Source organism: Coccinella septempunctata, chromosome 1 (assembly GCF_907165205.1).
Source record: "Coccinella septempunctata chromosome 1, icCocSept1.1, whole genome shotgun sequence".
Lineage (NCBI taxonomy): Eukaryota > Metazoa > Arthropoda > Insecta > Coleoptera > Coccinellidae > Coccinella > Coccinella septempunctata.
This window is the reverse complement of record NC_058189.1, coordinates 47,110,556-47,137,479: the sequence shown is the minus strand read 5'-3', so window position 1 is coordinate 47,137,479 and position 26,924 is coordinate 47,110,556. Positions and strand designations below refer to the sequence as shown.

Genomic DNA, 26,924 nt, shown 5'->3' with positions numbered 1-26,924 from the left:
GGAGGGACTATACGTGCTAAGGATAATATGAAGTTTTATGCGAGAAACCCAAACAGAGTCAGGTAGAAATATACCCTTTGTGCTCGAATTGCTTTTACGAATGTTTGTATGGACTGGTAGAAAACAATTCATTTCATGCAAATAAATCTGAACTCTGTCTTCGAGTTTCTATGGTTATTTGCATAAATTTTTTTATTCGTGTCTTCAAACTAATCGAAAATAAGAGTACGTCGAATGGAATATTCATTTGCTGGAGAACAATGAATATTCTAAGAATTCTAAAAATAATGGAAGGAGCAGATGATAACAGCATATTGCAACAAACGATAATAATGATAGAAGCCCCCGAATCACAGGGAATAAAAACAAAAGTTTTATTGTTCTTTCAAGATATCTTCTAATGGCCAGGTGTTATTCCAGGAACTTTTGGATTCAGCTGAATTTAAATGTAATCAATTCAACCTAAGAGAATAATCAGTATTATTTGGAGTAGTGGCTTCTGTAAGTTTTAAATATTTATACTTTTGAATAATTGATATTTTTTCGAAGTGATAATAAAGGTATGATACATAAAAGAATATCTTATCTTGAAGGACAGTGAAGATAATTCGAACTTTCACGCAGATACCCAGGCATATTTTTTCCTATATCTAGTTTTTATTTTTCAGTCTACAAGCATCCTAAATATTTCGAACAACCAACTGAAAATTACATTATTCATCTTAGTTGACACAAAAGTAAAAGTAGGATCAGCACATGTGATTTCACATTACTCAGCACTTATTTATGTAATTGCAAATAAGAAAAAAATTTATGCAGGACTTAATTTCAAAACTCATTTGGCATGAGGCATCAAAACTGCAAGAGCTGTATCATTGTCGAACTGATACTGCAATTCTTACATGTCAAGGGTATATATGTGGTTTGTTACAATTATTTCTCATTGACTTCTCGATGATAATGTATTGTTGTAAGTTTGCAATTAATCATGAACAGAAACCAAACAGTTCCAATCGCACTTGACCGGTTTCTGAAGTTGATTTCCTTCCTTCAAAAGACAAATCTCTCAAACCAAGCCATTACTATGCTATTTTAAATCGACTCTCTATCATTCGGAAGAAATTGCAACGTACACCATGTTTTCACTTCCGCTCGACAATGAAATATACTACAAGTCCAAGGAAACCCACTTCTCTCAATTATGGGTAATTAGCCAATAACATTTTGATTTCATCTAGAGAAGATAGTTTCAAATCATTATTTTTTTCCTGCACGATCGCTTTTTAAATCATGGAAGTTTGAATGTTATTCAAATTCATATACTCATATACATATACTGCATTCACATTTATTTTAGCAGTCGGTTGGCCATGAAATAATTTTCTCGAGTTTTCGTAACTAGAACGGAGTAAGGTTGGCACTCATAAAATGTCGTTAATGTCATAACGCCGTTGCCACACCTAATATCAATTTTTATTACGAAAATACCGAAAGTGAATGAAAAAAAAACAGGGTTTCGGGAAGTGCTATTTAGAATTCAGGTCCGCTGATTCAAATAGTTATACCCTGATATTCTAAAATCCACAATACGTCAGACGGTAGCGAACATATTCAATGTAATAGAATTTATATATAATATGTTTCATCTGAATCTAAACGACTTATATTTCAGCCAAATATTTCCACAATCAGAAAGATTGTGAATGAAGAGGATGAGAAAAAATTTCCTTCTATTGGGAGAACCAAAAAAGTGGTGGCATTTGAGAATTTTATGTTTGAGTGAATTAATGCGAAAAGTTTACTACAGGATTTTTGATCAATGTCATCGTAGAATAAGTTCCCGAAAATTGATTTTTCTATTTTTCATTTGACTTGTCCTATACATTGTAAATGTGTTGAGGTACCAATAAATAACTAATTATTATTATTATATCAATGTATAAAGATGAACAGCCACAAATACGCGCCAGTTGTACTGATAATTGCTTATTCATGTGAAATTTTCTTCAAAGGTTCCTCTTGACTCGGCACTTCCTTTAATTCCTTTTACTTATATTGATGCAAGATGATTTTTGTTGTAAAATTTAACATTCTCGTAATTATCTGTTAATTCCTTCGGGAGATACCCATTCTCAACCACTGCATCATATGCATTTCATCTTCGGGTTTATATTTTTCAAATCTACAACGTATTCAAACTTTAGCCAAAGAAGATTAACATTAACTCTCCTAAAGCTAGTGCATATCATATTACACTGATCTCTTGTATTTTCCATGCAAATAACTGGATTTGGTATGCCTTCAATCAGTTTGTATAGACTTCAATTATGTTCGTCACATTTTTTCCGAAGAGATTCGACATTGTGATAAAATACGTAGTAACTGAAACTTTTAAGTAGAACGGGCAACACAGCGTTGATTTAAAACCCAAAAATGTTTTGACAACCGTCATAACCCCACATTTTCGTACTATACAGAGTGAAATGTGTCAAATTTCCATGGCCAACCGACTGCTAAAATAAAAGTGAATGGAGTATATATGGCATATGTGCATATGCCATTCACAGATTCGAGGAACATTGAAGTTTCTGTATTCAAAATAGGAAGATCCTTCTGAAATATTGAGCCAGTGTTTCTATAATTTCTAGGTTTTTTAGCCTTTCCCTGAATATGCCCATATTTGGATCTTTGGGTGTTTTCGAAGATGACCCTTTTTGTTTTGACAGGAGGTACAGCTCAATTTTTGTACACACTGTAGCTCAACCGGTAGTTGATACTTGTAGAGCAGAAACGCCTATATTCAGAATAATTTTTTGCTTCTGAAGAAGGTAGGTACTTCAGTGAATCTCAATATACAATAATTCATTTTATCCCGATCAACTCAATTTCCAAAGTTTCATTTAGTGAATGAACAGTGTGGCTGTGATAATCTGTTAATTCGACAATTCCTCATGTTTTGATTGATGCTAATTCACCGTTCGTAATAATTGAAATCGATACACAGCGAATCGAACAGTTTGAAATTAAGTCGACGATTGATGCGTAACATGAGTAAGACCATTCCTCGTTTTATAATCGTTTGGCCTTGATCAATATAATGGTTAGTTCAACAACTCGCGAATTCTACACACTCAGCGACTTCCTTTCATTCAAATGAGAATATCGTCTGCTGAAAAACCCTTTCAGAAAAACTAGACGTCCAAGATATAATGCTGAGGACTCTCGCCCCTATTCTCCGTGGATTGTATTCTCTTCAATGAATTGCTTTGTTGAACTCCGCTTAATTATCTTACAAAACACTATAGTTCCTTTATGAGTTTATTCACAAGACCTAAACCATTCTTTCGTAGACGAGATACTGGGTACCTACTTAATCGGTCAAACTGTAAAGGAAAATCGGAAAAATGTTTACCCGTTGTCCTGAGAGAGTCCTCGTTTTTTCCTCATGTTTTGGGTTCACTCTGCCAATCTTCACGATACTAATATCCGGAACTTTTGGAAACCACTCTATTTGATTCCTTTCCAGAGAACTGAAATTGGCTCTCGAATAATAGAATACGATTTTCGAATTGTTTCATCTGCGAAATACTCTTTTATACATTTCCAAGGAAATGGGATGCAGAACGAGATTGTAATTCAAAGAACGTGAAATGTCAATTTAACTAAATACAGAATTAAATTATTTTCATTAGAATAAGTTGCTCCTCCACGACACGCGTAAAATGGTGAATAGTAAAGTTTACCTGAAGATGCTACTGCGATAGCGAAATGCCTGTCGTGGTTAAACAGTTCACGTTAGTGAAATCATCTGTTTTTAGTTCAATAAATGGATTTTCATGAAGAATTGGCCACATCGATTCAATTATTAATATGTTAATCTAATATTGAAACGTCTGATATTTCTCGAAAGTGAGACAAACATGTCTAAATTTAGAAAAAGATCTCAATGAACTTAAAGGACGAACATAAATATTCTGAGCTATGAAATATCGTAAAGTGTTAATGATAACATCATTGTTTAGTTTGACTCATACAGAGACTACATCTGTTTCGAATTTCTGAGAGCAAGTGGCTGAAGCTTCTAACCAGTCATTTTACGTCTATTGGACCCATGCTTGTGGAGGAATTGAAAAACAGAGCAACAAACGCCAGAGAAGTACCTAACTTGAAGAAAAGTTCAAAATTAATATTCGAGTTGACCAATGAAGCAGAGATTTTGGAAATGATAGGTCAGTGGAAGTAACAGAAAGCACCTGGATTGCTTAAAATATCTCTAATAACCTGGCATATTGCTTCGAATATAGTGATGTCATCAGTGTACCTTGTAAATCTCTCTTTGAAGAAAGGACGGGAGTGCAATCTCCTGTGATAAGGCATCTCATTTTGTCGGAATAACACTGGATTGGTCTGCAAGAAGCTAGTGCGTTCTTATTGAGAATTCGTTGAGCTCTTTCATTGTTGTTTCTACTGGGTTCCCCAAGGTACCCAAGGTTTTTGATGTAAGTACAAGAATTCCTTGGTAGGATTTTCGACGAAGTGAAGTATAATTTCAGTTACGGATGATACTGTGGTGTTTCTAGGGGCAGACATGGTAAGAATTGAAGATGGTAGCGGAGACTTCAAGAAAATATCAGAATACCTACGATCTGAAATTTTGACTTTGAATATAAACAAAACGGTTTTTGTTCCTTTCAGCAACTGTGTCGTGTTTTGTCCCACTTTTACGTCATTGGTGGTTGGTGATCACTTTTGATACACTCAGCAGACAGTAAAATATCTGGTGGGTGTTATGTTGGACAAACAGCTTCGATGAAAACAGTGAATTAATAAAATATGTAGTCTATGAATCCCGATTCAAAAATCTTGCAAAGAGTCACTTTCAAAAACAGTGCGGGAAAGAAACAGCAGGGGGTTTTCCCGCAAGCAAATGTTAAACAATAAATTAAATTCTGCCATGTCTCTATGCATGGAACGCCAACGATGATGACCCTGGTAACGACTCTCATTATATATGAATTATTAATCAAATCAAATTTGCTCTGTTTCGTGAAATGGATATTTATATATTTCAAGCGCTCTTAAAAAATATATTGTTCCTAACTCTTGCGAAAAGTGTCTAGCCCGCACTTTTTAGGATAACTATTTGCTGTGATACCCAACAGCGTAGATATCTGCCTCCTAATGGTACTACCATATTCAGTGTTTTTGTGGTAACTTCCGCACCACTCAATCGATTCTAGTCATCAATATATCAAATTGCACATGCGTACCGAATAATAAATTCTTATTTCTTGTCATTGAAAAGAACGAAAATGAAGGAATCTGATTCAACGCAATGAAATAATCCAGGTAGATTATTAAAGATCGAATGTCAAGCGGTATTTGTTCATCATTTTTTGTGAAATAAAGGATTCAAATAAAAAAAGTACGGAGAGTAGCATGGTATCGAGCGAAGATTAGCAAGGAAATTTAAAGGTTTGTCGTTTTGGTGGAAACAACGTTTGTTAAAAATCCTACCTATATATCCTACTCAGCGGAAATCCACAGAATTGAAATGATAATGATCGATACGGGGATAGGATAAAACATGTTTATCGCCCATGTCGGTTTTGCGACATAAGCAAGATTTGTTTTGTCCCCCAACATTCAACCTGAAAATTCTTAGGAAATTTCCTCACTCACAGAAGTTCAGAACGACGAATGGATGAATTTTCTCATTAGGTTCTTTAGGAATCTACATTTCTACACACTTAAAATGTGCAACATATCTGCTTGTACGTTTAGGTACGGTGGTCTATTCCAGAGCATTACTATTAGAGCTAAATATATAAGGATCCAATATGAATTTTTCGTTTCTATGTATGGAGAGGGTCGATGCCAGATCTATTAAATATCAGCCAATTACTCACTTAACCGACACGCATTGTGATACTCATACAATAAATGCTTCAAGCTTAAATGCCAACAATAAACGTATCACATAATTTCGACTAGTTATAATTATCTCCTGTCTCCTGTCATTCTAAAAATCTTCGTGCGTGGACATAAATTTCGTCTCAACAATACTGCTATACAAGAAACGATTCCTTTTATGATGTTTCTTTTTCATTGGCATGTTTCAAATGACGTTTATTATGATTATTCATTAATGTCCGGTGAAAATTGTCAGAGATAATAAATCAGTAAATCAAGGTTCGTCATACTACGTCCACGTCGCTATATCCATGTTGAAATCCAGATATCTTCAATATAAAGATGGCCTGCTGGACATAACCCAGTAATTTAACTGGTAAGAGTTTTAATGAGCATTTGGAACATTGCTCAACATCAGGGATGCGAACTTCGCCTCTCTACAAGTAATAAAAACGATAGTACCTACATATAATAATTATTCGAAATTCCTATCTAGCTTTATAATGGAAATAATTGTATGCATGTGATAAATTTCTATTATTTTCTTTGGAACAGGTTTTCAAGAATCCAGGGTGAAAAATTTGTATAACAGATTAGAATATCTACTGTCAATAAAAGAACAGAGTAGAGAACCTTGTTATATAAATAGTATATCTCGTAAGTAGAGCACGAATATTTGATTTTCAACTCAGATCTCTGGACTTCTGTATATTTTGAAATTATATGGAAACTGTCGAGCTTATATCAAAAATAAACTATAAGATTCTGGCAGCTACAAGATCCCGTTGAAACTTTCGGAAATTATGTTCCATTTTGATGTTGAGTTTCTTTTGGATTTAATTTCCTAATCTAGCTTTGTTAAGACCGACCGAGTATGCAACTGGCATTATCTTTTCCTCATTTTGATGGAACTATATTATAGGTACGATTAAAATATTTGATTTATATTCAATGCAGACATGACACACCTGACTGATTATATGTACTTGGGGAACACAGCCTGAATGTGTAATCGACTCTTTTCGTCAGATGAGCTGTAAATTGTAGACTCATATCCTGGAGCTGCAATAGCCATGAGAATTCTACTTCCAATTAAATTAAAAGTTTCTAAATTTCCAGTACAGCATTGGTATCACTTCGTGAATAAACCCCATCCATGGAGGACGAGTGTGTTAGAAATATTGAGTGAGAGAAAAGTAGCTAACAATACCCATATCTTCGGTAGGAAAATACTATAATTAGTCATGCAATCTCTTTACAGGGGATGGAGGTTAGTATTATAGAGATTGTTAAATCCCTATGTAACAATCTCCACAAACCTTAAGGTCCCTACCTTAAGGTTTTGTGCCAGAAATGGATAGACCTGTTACTGCTGAACATGATTCGCTCATTGATGAGGTTGAAAAGAAATGAAATGGTTAATCCTATCAAATTCGAATTACTCTTTTGTGTATATCAGTAACATTCACTTTAGGTGTGATTGATGATTATGTAGTGTTTTCAAAAACACTCCTTTTTCGTAGGATAATAATTGATGAAAGATCGTATCGTGTTAATTTATTTTCATTTTTCGGAGGTTCATTTCGGATAATTAATCAATTACTACCCCAAGAATAAGGCATGCTTTCCATAACAATTCAAAAACATCAATGAATCCTAATGTGTATATCATTGAACTCAGAAGCCCTGAAAGTGTTAAGATTCGAATTCAATACATTTAACCCTATCATCCGTATCATTATAGGGAGTTGATAGAAAACCTCATTAATGATCAAATCATACTCCGCAACAAAATGTCTAGCCATTTCTGGTACCTCTTGTAGAGGAAGAGTGACAAACTGCTTAATTATACATTAAAATTAGGCACTCAATTTGAAATAAAATGGACCTGTTCGAGCATTTTCCTATCAAATAGTGAATATCAAAGATTTTTAATATTATAGCTTACTTTTTACCCACACTGTATAATTATACAAGGGTTGCGCAGATAGTTCAATAATGGAATTTTAAATCTACCTAAATATTTCCTATCACTTCCAGGGAAGTACCTAATTATACAAGGTGTCCCAGGACTAACGAGAATATATTTGGATATAAGTTCAGAACCTCAAAATAAATGAATGTTGAAGAGTTTTACGTTTTTTAAAGCGATGAAATTTTGCAGAGGTATTTTTCGAATAGAGATGCACCTGGAACTAACTTTCTCACTTATCCCTCATAGCAAGGGGTGCAATCGACAAACCTTCTTGATTTTTCATACTACATATATTATAACTTCTCACAGGTTTGAATATCATCATTTAAAATTATGCATTGAAAAGACAATTTCAGTTCATTATTCTTTTCTGAGTTCTGAGCGTGAAAATTATAGTATTTCCGTAAAAAATAAAATATACCTATCTTTTTCTCTGTTTTTGAACAACCAACCAAAAGCCGCCATAATCTTCTCTGGTTGCTTAGGGACGACCATTTGTAATTTCGAATGTTTGATTTATGGACCAATTATGCCAAAAATTTTTTAAATGAGAAATGAGCTAATGTGATCTTCAACAACGGACCAAAGTATCGAATATATTTTTTTATGAACACAGTTAAAAGGCAATAAAGTTTCCAGAAAGAATAGTCATTTCAATACATATTTTTGGAAGGGCCTGAATGAAAAGTTATGGTGGGAAATAAAAAAAGGTTTCCGATGTCACCCCTCTGAAGCTATGAGGAATCGGTGAAAAATTTAGTTTTAGGTACATATCTTTTTGAAAAATACCACTGCAAAATTTCATTGATTTATCTCTGTCCCTCTGAAACAATCCATAATCAAATCGTCAACGGAGCGTTTCCGCGCATGACTCCATAGGCACTTTTCGTCTTATTTTGAGGTACTGAACCTATATATCCGAATTTATTTCCATTAATCCTGCTACCCCCTGTAGAATTAAATATTGAATTGATGTGGCAAATACTTGATGAAAATCCTTAATTAAACTATGAACAAAATTATGTAGTTTTGTTGGTTTTTACTTCTTCTTGGGGTGCGTTTTATCCATTCCGGATGTTGGCAATCATTATGGCAGGTTTTGGTTCGTTACCACCGTCCCTAAAAAGGTGGATCGAAATATGATAAAACATAAAACCATTGTCTCTTACTGCATGATCCCCCTTTCTTTCCACTTTGCCTTCCAATATCAGTAATAATAATAAATGCTATTTGCTGTTTCTCATGATGTGTCCAAAATATTGAAGCTCTCGTTATTTGATGGTGATTGCTCTCTTCATTCTTTTAAATGCTTTGTTAGCCCCGTTATTATAAAAGTTCAAATGCTTGCCTTCCAATGAGAAGTGAGTACCTATTATTATTTTCCCCCTGAAGATTGAGGAGATGTAATCTGTATATTCTGTAGAATCTAGAAAAATCCTATTCAACTGCCTAGACTCCCTTACAGTGAGAAGAAGCAAGGGTTATGTTTTTGCCAAAAACAGAGCGACGATCACATCCTATACCACTCGGTCCTCCTCACACTTCCTTTTGAAAAGAAAATTGTGGATATTTATCTGAGGCTTAGCATTCTGAAAAGGAATCCACCCCTGACCGTTTAGAATAAAGGGCGACACTGACCATCATGTAGCAATCGGAACAGTCGTGATTTAGTGCCACTTCCGACTTCAACATAGAAACCTGGTGAGAGGACATTTGAAACTCTTGTATCCAATGGATGTGAGTTCCTCATGAGCAAAAAGTACTCAGATCTGGATGAATAAGGCTTCGTCGCTGCTCATGAAGTATATTTATAGATTATAGGCATGCAAGCAATAAGCCCGCATTACGAATATCAGATGATTGGAACTAAGGGGAGCTAATCTAGATAGGTAAGTATAAAAAATCAGAAATTAATATTGAAAACCATCTCTTTCAACGCTTCATGTATGTGAAAGGGCATGTAAATATCTACACATCGAGAGAGTATGATAAAAGAACTATTTGAGTCGACACAAATAGTCCGGTGGATTGAGGACACTTATAGACTCACGACTTAAGAAAAAAACTGAATCTGACAATAACAAGCTAACAAGAAGAGATCGATGAACTTATGTCATTTCGGATACATGCTCACTATGAGAGATGAAAAAGCCAAATTCCCCAATAAAAGGGCTGAACTGCTTTTATTAGACCACAACGCTTGGGATGAATGTTGCTGTAAGTTGCTACCAGGTTGAAGATAAATAGAAAATTCAGCACACATCCCAGGATAATCTACCTCTACAGAGAACAAAATGATATCAAACTTGCTATCCTTCCCAGGGAAGTACCTGATTATACAGGATGTCCCAGAACTAACGAGAATAAATTTGGATATAGGTTCAGAACCTAGAAATAAGACGAAAAGCTTTCATGCATGGAGGTATATCTGGAAACTCTTCGTTGTTTCAAGCAAGGGCGGATTTAGGGGGGGGCACGGGGGCACGTGCCCCCCCCAGACGGACGGATCTTTCTATACATACTTGAACTCTCAAAAATAAAAGTGAAGTTCATTTCTCACATATACTGTTGATTTTTTTGCTCGTCTGCCCGTTGTGCCCCCCCAAGAAAAAAATCCTGGATCCGCCCTTTGTTTCAAGGATGAAGACTTGGTTGTGGATTTTTTCAGAGCATGACCAAGATGAACGAATGAAATTTAGCAGAGGTATTTTTCGAATAGAGATACACCTGAAACTATCTTTCTCACTCATCCCACATAGCTAGACGGGACAAGCGAATTTCTGTGAATATGTTTGATGCATAAGCTAATCATTATAAAATTTAATCTACCTCCGATCCCTATCCTGATTCCGTAGAATATTTGTTGATTGGAATTTCGTAAGCCATGTATTTATTCATGAAAATACTGATTTATCTACCCGGCGTTGTTTATTTTTGGTGGATATTCCAACAACCTGGCTGGTTTTAGTTATGCGAAAGTATATCCGAATGCGTTGCGGTATCTACTCACGTACCTTATCACAGAATGCGATATCTTTACGACGGAAATTCGTGGTGATAGTATATCATGCCAGAATATATTTCCACTACAAGATCTTTTTGCATTTAGACTACAGTAAATTATTATTAATTTAGTGCATCCTTCGGTTATATTTTTTAATACTTTTGTCAAAGAGCCGCTTTTAATGTACCAAGACTAACAATCGTCGCATCAGAAAACGCAATAAAGTTATTCGAGGTTAATGAGTACCAGTCATTGAATTGAATTTCAAATTAGCTACTGTTTTATATTATGCGAAAAATGGGATTTTTTTTTCATATAGGTACAAGATATTCACACAGGCAATAGTCGAACAACATTAATTGAGTTGTTCAGAAATTGTAAGGGTTGAAAAACCCTGAGAATTTTGTGAACGATTTATCAGTTCTTGTACTGAAATAATACTATACTATAGGGCAGACTATTCAGGAATGGCTGAATTGTATCAGACTTAATACAATTACAGACTTAATAATGACAGAAGTGTATTGGCTATTATCATAATTATTTTTTTACAGGCTGTTCCGAAAAGTGCAGCAGTTGCTAGCATGGTTAGAACACTTTATACTTAGTCCTTAAACAGGATACTGAAAATACACATTTTTTAAGGGCATGTCGACAGTGATGAAATTTTGTATGAGATTGTTTTGGAAGTTCAATGAAAAATAATTACTTAAATATTGGAAATCTAAAACGATAGTATAATTCTTATGCTGATTTATTTAAACATAAAAAAAAATTCAGTGGAGTTGGGTAAGTATGGTTGCTCTTACGAAAATTTGTTACTGGTCCAACTTTTTTGCAGTGTTCTACCCCAGCCTTCTAGAGAAATAGACCGTCTATAGACGGCTGTGGTTCTACCTATACTGAAACACTCTGTATGTTTCAACAAAATGAAATATCTACACAGTTATCAATTTTATCATAACGTATAGTTTCACCATTACCAATCCCCTTAATTATTGAGGCCATAAATGTCATGAACCTTAAGTATCAAATTCACGAAATGGGATTCTATAATAGATTATAGTTATTATCTCGATTTACTCTAATAGATATGTATGATATGATTTGTTGCTTGCTTGTTTTCCCCGAGGATTTCCCTGCATACATTTTAATTATTGCTCAAACTGAAATCAATAAAATGCCCTGATCCCGGCATTAATTTTCAAGTCATCATACCTTTTTTGAATCGAAATAGAGAGTATATGAATGAGAAAAAGCCCCAGAAAAAAATTACTTGAAAAACGATATGAATATACAGTCATATTTCTCACTAATGACGTCGAACAGATACCTACATATAGGGTGTTCCCAATTGACTGTACACTTTTAATGCAGATGCAGAACATTTTGGGTAGTCTGAATAAGTTTTCGAAATATGTCCCAACTATATTCGAGTGATACAGGATGTTGTGTGTATTTCATCAAAAATTTTCAGGCAGCATATCCTTTTAAGGCCTTTTCGAAAAATAAGCATCGTTCATAATGACTTACTTATTCTTTATAGTTTTTGACCGTTCTGAGAATATTATATATTTTATTCCCTCATCAATTTTTCAAGGAATGAACTTTTTTTTCAGACTAAATACCCTTTCATAAATGTTATTTTACCCGAATGCATAGGTATTGTGGAGAACAAATTATCATTTTCGTTGCTTTTTTTTTAGTTCATTACATGTTGCATTTTCATGCCTCAATTCCATTTTACAATATTTCAACTTCAATGTTTGGTGTTTGTTCGAGCTTTTAGCTTCATTTTGTTTTCGTTAAAATCTTGGATTATGCTACCATCTTTGTTTCAATTATTCGAAAATACAAGTCTCAAAGATGAATGATTTGAAAATGAGAATTTATATCATTCGAAGCCTTCTTCTGAAGTTCGAGAATATTTTAAACTATTTTAGGTAATGTAGTAGGAAACTTCAAAATGGCAAAATAGGTTTGTTTGAAAGAGTATTTAGTGTAATCTTGGGAAAAATTTTCAGTTCTAGAAAATGTTATATACAGGGTATTCTACATAACTATCAACAAGTCATTATGAGTGAATATTAGTCCTATTCTCCTTTGAGATTTTCATAAAAATCCATGGAGGGGTTCAAGACTAGGTATTGAAAATTTTTATAAAATGCTCAAAACTCCCCAAAATTTACTGCATCTGCACTGAAAACTATAAAATCATCAACTAACTGTTTGGAGTTTAGTTATTCATCGGAACAATTCTGTGTCAGTTTCTTCTAAAGCTCTATGTATTGAATTATAATGGCTGTACGAGAAAGGCTATAATTATGTTCATCGGCGGCACCCACAGCAAGATGAGTACAGCGAATGGAAAATTCTAGAATCTTGCGCTAGTATGGCAGGATCATGTACGTAACGGACTAGGTACCTTTCAGTTACACAACCAGCAATATCTTCGCTAGGACGAATTTTCATGAAACGATGATGATATAGAAAAGGCAAAACATCAAACATGTGTATTCCTGATAGATGAAACTTAAAATTAGAACAAGCGCTTTCTAAATCTCGAAAAGAATGTTGCAGGTGTGCAGGACTTGCAAATTAATCTTCTTCAGTTTACGTCTAAGCGAACTTGGCAAATTTCAGTGGGACATTGAACTCGAAATTTTGTTGCAGATGTCGTCTAAAAACTGTTATTTTCTTCAGAACCATAAATCTTAGTTTCAGCTACTATGCGGTTTCTGCCATGAAATTCTATACAGTGGAGTAAACAAAAGAATGCCTGAACTTCAAGAGGGCCTCATTGAAAGGAGGTAAACAAGGCTTTTGTCGAAAAGGTGTCTGTCAAATAGGATTATTGCGTATTTCACAAATGGACGGAATATACTAATTTCATAGACTAACCCCAGAATAACTCTTCTTCCTATTCATTGATAGAGTATGAGAAGGCATGATTTATTTTTATGATTTTATTTTTATTACGATGATACCCATTTATCATTTCAAAGAATTTGATCCCAATCGATTCATTACATGTCGTAATATTTACGCATAATTAGTATTTGAAAAACCACCGTGTATTTACTTGAGACATGACGCAATACTAGAAAAGATTTGTCGATTATCGACGCAAAAATGAAAATTGTAGTATCAATTCTGGATATACGACTTCCACAAAGAATCATCAGAAATTTTTTTTTTTATTCTCGAATGAATCAAACCATTCAGTATAACTAAGTAATCTTAGTATAAAAATACTCAATGATAAAACTGGAAAAGAAAGGTTCGGAACTGGTAAAAGCGATTCAAGAAATTGAATTTCCATAAAGGTCATTACGTATCGGCAAAATTTCGCAAAAGTCAATATGAGGAAGTGATTCCGTGAATTCCCATCATGATCGATGGTGTGAAAACTGATTTACAACAACCACTCCGATAGGAGAGAGGTATGTAAACCGCAGCTGAAACGATAACGGGTAGCAGAATGCTGGTACTTTTCCATTACAAACCGGATAAACGATTCTTATTGCACCGAGCCGAAAAGCTTGAATGGGCAAATTTTGAATGGAACTGCTGAAACAATAATATTTATGTTTATGTTTTTGACTTAGTGCTGATATTCGTATCATAAAAAGATGACACTTTCGCAAAATTAATGCGATACAAGTGATATTTCAGGAGGTTAATTATAAGTCCAGGAATGCGTTCCAGCACGATCATCCTGAAATCGTATAGAGGCGAAAACGAATTCCGCAAATGATGTTCTATTTCTAACCGAAATATTTCGTACTGTTACGTTGGCATTAATTAATTTATGCAGTTTCGGCGCCGCATGTTTTCAATTCAAAAATTTCCTTACCTTGAAAGCTCCATGTAGAGGGACCGTTGCTTGATTTTTATGAGACATTTTTAAAGAATAATATCACTTCACTTCACGTACGAATTGTGTATAAAAAAAAATTGACTTAAAGCTAATATTACTGTTCCTACTCTATGACGTAGAATGAGAATGAAATAGCAAATAGCGGTGGAGTAACGCAAGTCTGTGGCATGCGAACATGGGAAATCGGTGGGGGATAGTTTTAACGCATGCTCATTCGCCCCCATCACCTGTTGAAATTGTGGTTCAAAACGAAATTCATCCATGGCTTTACGAATCCGCTTCTTGCTAATGGCTTATATTATATCATGTTCTATGGCAAATATGCTTTGTGATTGTATGTTCAGGCGGTCATATCGGAATAGCTGAATTATGCGCTAAAAATAGATACGAGGAAGGACCAGCGATCGAATATTCGAAGGAATAGTTATCGTAGACGTAGATATCTAGGTTTATGATTAGCGAATATGCGAAAAAATTTGGTTTTTCAACCAAATTAATAAAAACAAGAAACTTACATACTTTTCGGAAAATCAGAGCTCATAGCAATTTGAAGAAAATCAGAATGTATGATAGTTTGGTTAATAAAGAACCAGCTATGAAAGCTATATAATTATGATACTTCATCAAAATAGAATACTGGATGTGCCCCCAAGCACTGAAGTGCTCTCGAGTAGGTACTTCTGGGGATGCCTAAGCACTATATAAGCCCTTCGAAAATCTCGTCGAAACGAAGAATCACACTGTATATAATATGAAATGCATATATTATATCTGCATTTCGATCGGACTTTTAATCTGATGGTTACAGTAGTTGTATAAAAGGCATGACACAAATTCGTTTTGTGAAAACCTAATTTCCTTCCTTCAATATTCAAATCTGGAGAAAAGGTAGGAAAAATGGCGCATTTGATTATCTTATCAAAGAACACGATACCCCCTCTGGTGGCAGCCAGACTAACGCGAATATGACTGTAACCATAGAAATCGCTGGGCATTTAAGAAGCTTGGTCAAGCGTCAAGAAGCTTGGCAACTCAAACTGAGAATTGGTGAAGCCAAAAAATACATTCGAATGTTAGGCCTGCCGCAGACATGCAACTTTTCAGTTGCGCAACAGTTTGATTGCAAGCGGTTCGAGGGCGCACACAAAGGCAATTGATTGAATACTTTTTGCGCAACTATTCACTAAAATATTTGGTATAAATCCAGAAGTCTAATACCTACTTTTACAACCTGGGATTACTTCCATAATGGACGATTAAGTTTTAAAGACTTGCAAGTCGAATTGAATAAAAACTGCCGCAATCTTGACACATCTGATTTACGACATATAAAAATTGCGTTTGCTCTGAAGAAGCCGCTCCCAACGGTGTCAAGAGATGACAAGATGTGTACCATGTAGAAATTCGTGAATAACTCAAATACAACTAATGATTTGGATCTCATACCGAAGGAACAAACCGGAACATTATTTACACATTATCGGCGTAAAGAACAGATGACAATTTTAAAACGATTCGCCTTCAACGCTTAATTGAAAACAATAGATAGATAGAATCTTCATTTCAAATATGCTTTCCATATAGGAGACCATACAGGAAGACATCAAATTAAATAGTGTCGCATTACATATGTTATGTACAAAATAATCAGACAATGAATATTTAATTTTGAATTGTTTGTGAACTTTTTGGTTTGGTACCTGAATAATTTTATATTATTTTTAGATTGCTGGGCAACTTATTGAATCGATAGGAAAAAATAGCGCATTTGAATAGATGACCACCTGCGAACTTATAAAAACACTTGTCGGCTTTCTCTCTATTGAATAAAAATTGCCACAATCTTGACACATGTTATTTACGACAAAATTGCGCTCGCTTTGAGGTAGCCGCTTCAAAGGGAACTTGTTTAAAATGTATGCCGGAGTAGTGAGTACGCAATGGTTTTTATAGATGGAGAGATTTATAAAATAAATAAAATCGGGAATAAGTCAAAAATTACTAATGATATGAAACTTACTGCAAAAGAACGAATTAGGTTCTAATTAATGGCCTAATAAAATTAAAAATTTTGAACGTTTTCGCTTACTTTATGCTTCATCAAAAACTTGGCTATGCAATTCTCCGAAGGAGTAGAAGCGCCGCTTTTACATATATACCTACATATTCTAAAAATACATCAGTTTCTCAGAAAAGTGCTTAGTGCTCGCAAAATCGAATTAGTTCCACAAAGTGCTTAGTAATCTCGAGCCTCTTGTGAAAAATCGGTGCTTAGTGCTCGAAGCACTTTTTTTCAGTGCTCGGCAGAGCTATGACATGATTCATATTTAGTAGCAGTCAAATAACACGTTTTTGAATAACAAAGACATACTGCACATATGAAATAATACCCCATACATTCCATATCTAATTAAGTATTGATTCATAGTTTGTATAATATGAGATTTTCTTCACATTTCCTTCTGCATAATTGCTTACTACACTGAAAGCACAGCATACCTGATTAAGTTTGTAGAGTAAATATTCAATGTGTTGACCATTTCAGAAACTCGTCAATTATTATTCCCAAGAATATTGTATCTCCAGCTATTTTGAATTCTCTGACGGTTTTTTCTTGATTTTACCAGCCAGAAATATAATTATATATATTAGTTTTCTTCTCATTGATTCTCAAGCCATTTTGCGCGAATCATTCCTCGGCTGATGCGTATAACATTTGATTTTTGTGTTATTGATGTCAACAGCATAGAAGTTAATATCATCAGCAAAATTTTTCAGCTCTACGCCTGCCACCTTGTCAGATACATCGTCAAGATCATTTATCATTATTAGGAATAGTAATACCCTAATACTTCCTTGGGGTACACCCAAATTCACTTAGCAGCCACTCTGAAAAGTTATCTTAACTCTTCACAGTCTATCAATCTATCAGATAAATATAATAAAAGCTATTTCAGTGTATTTCGATTGATTCCATATCTTTCCTGTTTTTCGTGAACTGAAAAATTGCTGTTTGAGTTGATCTTCCACGCAGGTTGGCATGTTGTGAGGCACTGAACGCGCCTGAGGTCTCAAAATATGCAAGAATACCATTACAAGCTCAAACATCTTGGATAAGCTGCCATAGACAAACTATGTAAGCTGCTTAGGACACTTCTGTAATTTTCCATATTCTCAGGATCGCCTGATTTAAATATGGGTATTATAACTGATAAATAATTTAAGCTGGACCGAAAATATCCCAAACTTAAATGAATTGTTTAGAATATGTCATGCCACATGACATGGGCTTTTCAAAAACGAAACAGACGAGATAACGGGCGGAATAAATTTATTTCGAAAAAGTGCTCATACACGTCGATCACTTTTAAACACAAATTCACAACTATATCGCTTGGTGTTAGAACACCAACCCCTAAATTTTGAATAGGAAAGATAGGGTGAGTGATACCTCATTTGAAATGTCTTTTTATGCTGAATTCAGCGTATCAATTTTTTTCTCATTTAATTCATTCGTTTTCGAGATACTCAATTTTGAATTTCGTACAGTACCAGTCATTCCGCTAACCATGCTATGTGAAATCATCAATTATTTGACTAATTCATTCTGTGGTTACGATGGTAACCGTTAATTGTCAACATTAGACAACGAAATAATTATTATTAGTTCTTACTTTCTTTAACAATTAAGGTGAAAATGGTTTATTCTTTGGCAGAAAGAATTGAAATTATTTCCTTATTTTTCATTGTTGATGAGATAAATGAACATTATTTTGATGTCTGGTGTATTATGGCAGTTATGGAGTTTCATCAAATCTACAAAATAAATGAATAAATTCGCTTGATTCAGACAGCTTGCTTGACGACAATACCATAGTTGTTTCAAATTCAAATGTCAATATTTCAAGAATTAATGAATCAAATGAAGAAAAAACCAACAACACCTTCTAAAGGAGGTGAAATTTACCCACTCTTCCTCATTGAAAATTTAGGGGTTGTGTCCGAGCATTTTTTCGAAATAAATTTATTCCGCCCGTTATCTCGTCTCTTTCGTTTTAAAAAGCCCATTGTTCATAGCAAAGATCTAATCTTTGGTTCATAGATAACTTTTGACAATATTGGTAAGAAATTAATCTCTAATCTCTAATATTGATCTTGTTGCTTCGACAGTTTTAATATTTCTGCTGCAGTGAATGGTTTCAGGTACATTGAGCAACTAATCTTTATATTACATGTACAGATGTAAATCTGAAGTTGTTGGTGGTTGATGTACGTATTTGAGATCTGGTCTATTATAAAATTGTTGTAGGTACTTGCAATATTTTCAGGAGACCCAGGCATTTGACATGTATTCTTTAAATTGTTTTTTCGCCCTTTATCTTGTTGGAAATGTTACACATCGTTTTATTCTTATTGTAAGATGATAATATATATTTTATTTCTGTAGTGCTCTGTCCTCAGTTCAAGGTTTTGTCTCACTTTTTCTTTTCAGCCTTATATGCACTGCTATATATTTATTATCTTGATTTTTCATGAACAGTTAATCTAATTTCTGTTTGCACTCTATAACCATAGGATTCTTGAGCATGTAGCTATTAGTTTCTCAAATCCCATGGATGATTTTGTTCTTGGGAAAGTGTTGGTTGATTCACAATAGTGAATCACTCGGAAACTAAAAATGATTGAATTGATATGGCCGATACGTGATGAAGATCTATAATTGAACTCAAAACAGATTAGACGGTTTTCATAAAATGAGTTTTAAACCACGACATGTTTTTCAGGTGGGTGAACCTGAAGATGCTATTGTGAAAGGAAACACGTGTCGTGGTTTAAAAACTCATTTTGTGAAAATCGTATAATCTGTATTAAGTTCAAAAACGGTATTGAAGTAATTTCGACAGAAGAAATTGAAATAAAGTCGGTTCTAAATACTGGCATTAAAATTTTTTCAAAAGAAGAAAGTGTTGGCGCTGACTTCTAACGTGCATTAAAAAAAATTCGACGTCATGTAGGCTATGAAAACTCAAAGGTTGAGGTTCTGTAACTGAACGTAATTCTTTCCTTGAATAATGTTCCCAAAATTAAAATATGTAAATACAGAGATTATATTAATCTTTGTTGTAAACATTCCTGACATTAACCTATATAGCGTATGGAAATGCACTTTTACTGAAAAAGTTACTAGCTGATTCAATAATGATTCCTTCGAACATGCGAAAAGCATTTCTTTCATTGATTTAGATTGAAAATCATTTTGTTTTCTTGTCCTATTTCTGTAGCCAATCATTATTAAAATTTCGATGTTGTAGGTGTCAGTCAAGCCAATATTTTGTCCGATTTTTCAACAAACGGCAAAAAACCAATGAATGTAGACTTCGCTCGATACTCTTCTAGCTTATTTTATTTCACCTGTTAAAATTCCATTTCCAAACTGAATTATTTCATTGAGTTGAATCAGATTTCTTTCGTTTTCGAATTAGTCCATATACGAAATATATTTTTAACGACAAAGAATAAGAATTTGATATTGGTTACTTTTTTAGAACCTTCAAGACTAGTAATAAAAAAATTAGTTTTGCCATTTACAAAAATTATCGATTAGGTCATATCTCACATTTTCGACACACTGTATAACATTTTCTTACAAACTCAACTCATATTTTGACTTTAATTTACGGCATTATTTTAAGACTGGCAGTGTATATCCATTGGGATTGATAGAAAAGAAGTCAATATGATTTAAATTTATGTATATTTTTCTTCTGGCAGATAATGAATATATTTGTTGATTATACACAAATGAATATCAACCTGGAAGTATAAAATACTTATATATTTTTTCAATGAACCATCCATATATTTCATTGAATGATTTCTTCTAACTCGATCAAGTTGTCCATCCATATTGATAAAAAACTTCCTCAAAACTCTATTATTTTACACTTTTGTCTTTAAGTCTTTTCTATCCAAGGATCATCCATTTCAAGTCAATGTCTAATCACTTGAAACTTCATACAAATACAACGGTTATGCTGAAAGGTATCCTTTTAATTCACACTGGTGATTTTCCATACCATATAATCTTTAAAACAATGAATTGCTCATAAAGCAAATTGCTAAATTCTAATGATTCATCGTAAGTTCACTACAATAGACGTGAAATTTTTCCAAGCTATCATGTGTTAATATTTTAAATGAAAGAAGTATTCATTGAATGCAAGTTTTATCGCTGAATTTGATTACTTTATACATTATATTGGCAAGAGTCCGATCGCATCTTTATAGACATTGAGATGGGTAATGATTTTCAACAACAATAACAACATAAAACTATTTTTGAATAATGATTTTTGTGAAATTCTATATTGAAATTCATGAACTCGACCCAATTTAAATTGGTATTTTCCGAAGTTAGCGAGGGTTAATTTTTACTAGATTTTTGGAACATAGATTTCGATTTTTTTCAGGAAGAGAGATATCTTTCAAAGTTCATTCATAGTTTGAACAAGCTCCAAAAACCTCCTGATCACTTCATTTTTTAATCATCAGAAATAATGAATACATATATCCTTATTTTTAACTAGTTTATGATCATCCAACAAGGATGATAACAAGAATATTTACTGGAATATTTCTTAGAGGAGTGGTAGAAAATTGGAATTCGAAATGGCATTCTATTCAAGTCGATATAAATTACATAATTACTGTATTAAATACCAGAGTCAAACAATGTTATTTTCATGTGCTCTGTTTCTCTATGAAATTCTTCGTAACATTTTCCTGTTTTTCTTGCTTTACATGTTTGACAACATCCAAAGTTAGAATTTGGATGAAGGTTGCACATTTGATCGATAACCGATACCTACTTAGAGGGTCTGCATTAATGATTGAAGCAATAATGGACGACCATTTGGAGTTCTATAATATTTCAAATCTCACAAAATAATTCAAAACCAACTGTGATGATAGCTGCTTGGCTGCCCGAAAAAAAATCATTTTCTAAACTTTTCTAAAATAGAGATCTAACCGAGTTAAAAACTGACATCATCTGGCGTATAATATAATACCTAAGAAATTTTGCAATATTTTGTTCGTTGTCTTGTTTTTCGTTCGGTACTCTACAACCATCTACTTATACTCGCAACTCGCACTGAGATTTGATTCAATTGGATCATTATCTTTGTGAATATTGAAAATGCCTATAATACTATCAGATGGATATTGCCCACCAATAGACCTCATGAGTTAGCGAAGTTAACGAAAAATATCTTGAATTGTTTCTGGTGAGCAATTTTTCATCAGTTCATCGTTTCAGACAATTTTCGGTTCAAGTCTCGAATTAAAAGGTACATATGTTTATATAAAACAATAATACGCAACAAGTGACCAGAACAACAGTTATATTCATTAATATAATATTCACAAAAAGGATTTTTGTATCTTTGATTATTTCCTTCTATGACGTCATACCAAAGCGGATACTTTGATTATAAGGAAGATTTATCTAGTGTGAATGACAGAGAGGTAATTTTTTCAAAAATCTTGATACTGGCTTAGCAAGCCAAGACTACCTAAAATATCTTTCCCCTCTATTGTTTGATTGTTTAATTATTGAAGAAAAAAAATATTTTTATTATTTTGTAGTCCACTCCCCAACAAGCTCCGTGCCCACTGGTCAATTCTTCTATCTATCCCTAAACAGGGTATTCTACAAGCTCTATGACCAACTTTGACAGAAGGTAGCTGTGCTTCTTTTGAAGATTTTTTTTTCTTTGAACATAGCTCCGTAGCGTTTTCGTTTTGGAGTTACGTAGGTCTGAATTTTGTAGATGGTTACTTCAACATCATGCCCAAAATAATAGATATCGATATTTGTTCATAGGAAATAAATGTTCAGAATAAGCAAACCTACCATCTATCAAAGTTTGTCATGAGATTGTAGAACAGCCTGTATATCCTATCATGCCAAGTGAATTCATTTGTTATACATCATGACTTCATTGTCTTCATTTTCAGTTGGTCTCTGTGAAAATTTCTGATATGTTTCATAGTAGACTGCGATAAATCATGAAAATATACGGGTAAATTAGGGTAGAGTCGGGTATATCGAACCTCGGATATTTTACGCTCTGGTGGTAGAAGTATCTACTTCATCCAATTCAACGTGGAAAGCAGCTTTTAACAATGCCAAATGAAGACTTCATTATAAGTACAACAGCAGATTTAGCAGGCGATGCGATACCCGGCTCTACCCTAGTATACGTAATAGTGGAAATATATTTTATAATTATAATATAATTAGTGAAATTGAAATAATGTCGAATGGAAATCACATCGATGGTGGGTCTCCTAACCAGTTTTCATTTATATTCTTTTTTTTTTCGTTCACATGGAGCGAAGAACTGGAGTGGTTATATTTGTTAATGAATAAATCACTGTTTACATGCACTTCGTACTATTCAAGGCAAAAGTGGTCCTAAATTTAGGCATGACATAGTAATACCTATAACTCAAACAATGAATTCAACTTGTTCTATATTTAGAATTATTTATTATATGCAAACTCGATGGTGGAAAAAATCATAGGAACAATACATTGGAAACAAAAATTTCCAACATAATAATACAATGAATAATTGGATGGGAATAATAATATAACATTAGTGTGAATGCAGAAAAACTCGTAGGAAATGGTGAATGAGCTCACAATCCTTCCCGTTTTTAGGTCGAAATCGATATTCCCTAGATTTGTACCATCATAGTTAATAGGAATAATGTTTTCATTTGTAAATAGCACATCTACATCTTAGCTTGGTCCTGATAAGTCGGCGAGATTGAATTTAATTCGATTTCTTTTTAAATATTATATAGCTCTTTTCTCGGGAAACAGTATAATCACACAGAAAAGGAATTTGGCATGAATGATGTCCTTGTTGCAATACTGGTAACAGATTTTTTACAACCTTTTGTTGAAATGCAAAAATATGCATGCAAAATTGATATCTTGAAATTATTTTCTCTATTTCTGTGGCCCATAACATCAATACATGGGAAGCTGGGAGCATACATATAACCTAAGGTTGAGCCCATAAGCCTCAAATAAGGAAGATGTAGAGGTACATGGTATCCCAAATTGCTTGATTTCGGCTGTTTCTGGTACTTCTCGACTAGATAGGTAAAAACGATGAAAAAAGTCCTGGGCTCGATTTTCGTGAAAACTCCCATAGTGGAAACCGCTTTACGATATCTTCATTTGTCTTGAAGATATAACCAGATTTTGATTTTGTCGATTTAAAAAATTTGCCATAACATTATTATAGATAAATCTTTTCTAAAATATCTAAAAACGATAAAAACTTTCTATAGGCAACATTTCACCGGGAATCCTTCTATATTCAGCTGTTTTTATGTTATGTTGAAAAAAAATTGATAATGATTACTAAAATAGATCCTAATACGACCCTAGACCGTTTGTTAGCTGAATAGCTGAATAGCAAAGCAGTGGGAAAAACTTATATCCTGATTCGACCATATGGTTTCGTTTAGGTTTAGAATATTGGCTCGTTCGATATTTACGTGGTAGTGTAGTGAAAATGGAAACTCAAGATTTCCGAATTTTTCTCATTATTTTTTGTAACTTACACGTTTTTATAAAATGGATCATTTCGATACCAACTGACAGAAAAGACTTAGGACACAAGTGTAAAAAATAAAATAATACTTCAAAATCTCACCAATAAAATTCGTCCAAATTATTCACGAATTTTTTCACAATGGGCATCACAATCTTCTTGTTCGAACATTCCAACAATCATCGTAAAAACGGGATGAAATGGGGAAACATCATAGCACTTTTTCAACATAACTAACATAAGCGCATTCAAGAAATTGCCTCGATTTTCTACATTTTTTCTTCACCCTAAATTGCACCATACAACAACTATGATTCTCTCTCTCGCATCTAATCCGATGATCTTGGTACTGAACCATTCATTGTCCAGCCCTATGTTTATGTTTTGTTTGGTTTTTGCGATGCCAGAGTCACCTTCCACAGTCCCGTACTTGAAACTCAGTGAAATTTTGTCGAACTTCCAGGGGTTGTATCTCAGCCATCTTGGTTACTTTATATAGACAATTTTTGGTTAAACGACTCATTTTGATGAGTTATACCTTCTGTAGAAAAAAGCCTACACCATACAATTTGGTGTATGATACAAGAGCTCAGGAAAAAACTTCAGTAAAAAAATCCTTTCTCCCCGTGAGTGTCGTGGATTGTAAAAAATAATATTGTTCTCCAAATAAGCTCCAAATCGTCCCTATTTATGACTGAAGTCTTGTGAATTTTATTTTTAATATATCCTCATTCGAAAAGATCCAAAGGATTGAGGTGTTTTGATCTTGCTGGCCAGGCAATAAGACCATTGTATAAAGACTTTGGTCTTTATACAATGATCAGACCATGCATTCCCATCCACTGATTCACGAATTAACTTTCCAGTTTGATAAGTGACGTATATACATATTTTTGTGACTTCATATCGTTCTCATATGAAAGCTGTCTATATTTCTTAATAAACTTTTTAGGGTTTTCACTCCCAATCTCTGAATCAAAATCAATTAAAAATGAAATAGACGATTTGCTCCTGCGTAAATTCTTGCACTAATTTGTCAGGAGCAAATTAACTAGAAAAAATTGTTGCCTGACAATGAACTCAAAATAAATAACGTTGAAATTATAATTTTAAGTGGTAACGTTTCGGAGTCTATATCAGACTCCTTCATCAGACGAAAAATTTATTTTCGAAAATATTCTGAATTGTGGCTTTTGTTTGACATTAATTTACGCAGGAGCAAATCGTCGATTTCATTTTTAATTGATTTTGTTTCAGAGATTGGGAGTGAAAACCCTAAAAAGTTTATTAAGAAATGCAGAATCCTCCCAGAATAAATTTCAATCGATAGCTGTCTATATCTCTGGCAATGCTACTTTTTGGAAATAATAAATAATCTAGAGTAATAAATTAATCTCAGTCACCTTTACTATATTGTAATGCATTATATATGTCCATTTCGTTCATAGACTGTATTAGAGCCTGGACAGTTTGTGATTATTTCACTTTTATACTGATTTTACCTTGAAGATGTAGGTACTATATCGACATATACAGGGTATATCTGAATGACACTGAAAACATGAAAGGGGTGATTCTTTGAGGAAAATCAAAGTGGTATTTGGTATAAAAATTTCCAAAATCTCCCCCCTTCGAAGGAGGGAAATTGTCATTGCAAAGCACAAACTACTAGACATTAAGGCAAAATACCCTCGCGTTAGCTAATCATTTTGAATTTTTTTCTCGTAAATGCTCAAGTTGTCGAAAAGACTTGTAGGAATAAAAAAATTTGTATATTTTTAAGAGAAAAATTCTCATCCAAAAATAAAGTGTACATCATTTATATTTGGCCTCTAGAAACAACCGTTGATGACCGGAAATTTAAACGCTTCTCAAAGCGTTTATGAGCACTCAATCCAATCTGTTGTACAACTGACTTCTGGATTCCAAAAATACTAAAAAATTTGTACAGATGAGTAGGCTTAGAGGTCATAGTCTAATATCGATACGAGTTTTCTGTAACCTCAGTTTTGAAATATGTGAATCATCTGAATGGAATTTCGGAACACGGATGATCACATATATATTGTTTATTATGTTTTTTGGAAACGAATTCCATTGAGATAAGATACGATTCGATAAGAATAATTATCGCAATCTGATGAAAAGGAAATTTTTGAGTATTTAATACCTACGATAATATAACAATTATTGCCAATTAAAACTGAAGTAATTTGAGTAAGTAGGTAGTTTTTGTGTCATTCACATGGTTTACCTTCACCCACCTGAAGATGCTATTGATGATAGCGAAACACGTGACGTGATGAAAACCTCATTTTGTGAAAATCGTATAATCTGTTTCAAGTTTCATTCACATGCTTATTTAAATGAAATCTTTTCCAGTACGCTGATTTATCAGCGTTGTTCTCATAAATTGTTCAGAATTATACCTCCCTCCTTTCATTAGTTTTCATTTTGAAAGTACCGAAATCGATTAAAAGAAGGAAGTTTATATTATATATTATGAAAATATTCATT

At 33.7% G+C, this 26,924-nt stretch overlaps 1 protein-coding gene across 2 annotated transcripts in view; it reads right to left on the bottom strand.

Annotated features, from left to right (window-relative positions):
- Nucleotides 1-26,924, bottom strand: part of LOC123322780 (proton-coupled amino acid transporter-like protein pathetic) — a 61,279-nt gene that overhangs the window by 17,120 nt on the left and 17,235 nt on the right. The window contains exon 1 of one of the 2 annotated variants that reach the window (XM_044910797.1): nucleotides 14,749-14,928. The exons of the other annotated variant lie outside the window; for it this stretch is intronic. Coding sequence (XP_044766732.1) covers nucleotides 14,749-14,796 — 48 coding nt within the window. The 5' untranslated portion in view covers nucleotides 14,797-14,928. Of the gene's footprint in view, nucleotides 1-14,748; nucleotides 14,929-26,924 lie in introns of those variants that run through there. 2 annotated transcript variants of the gene reach the window in all.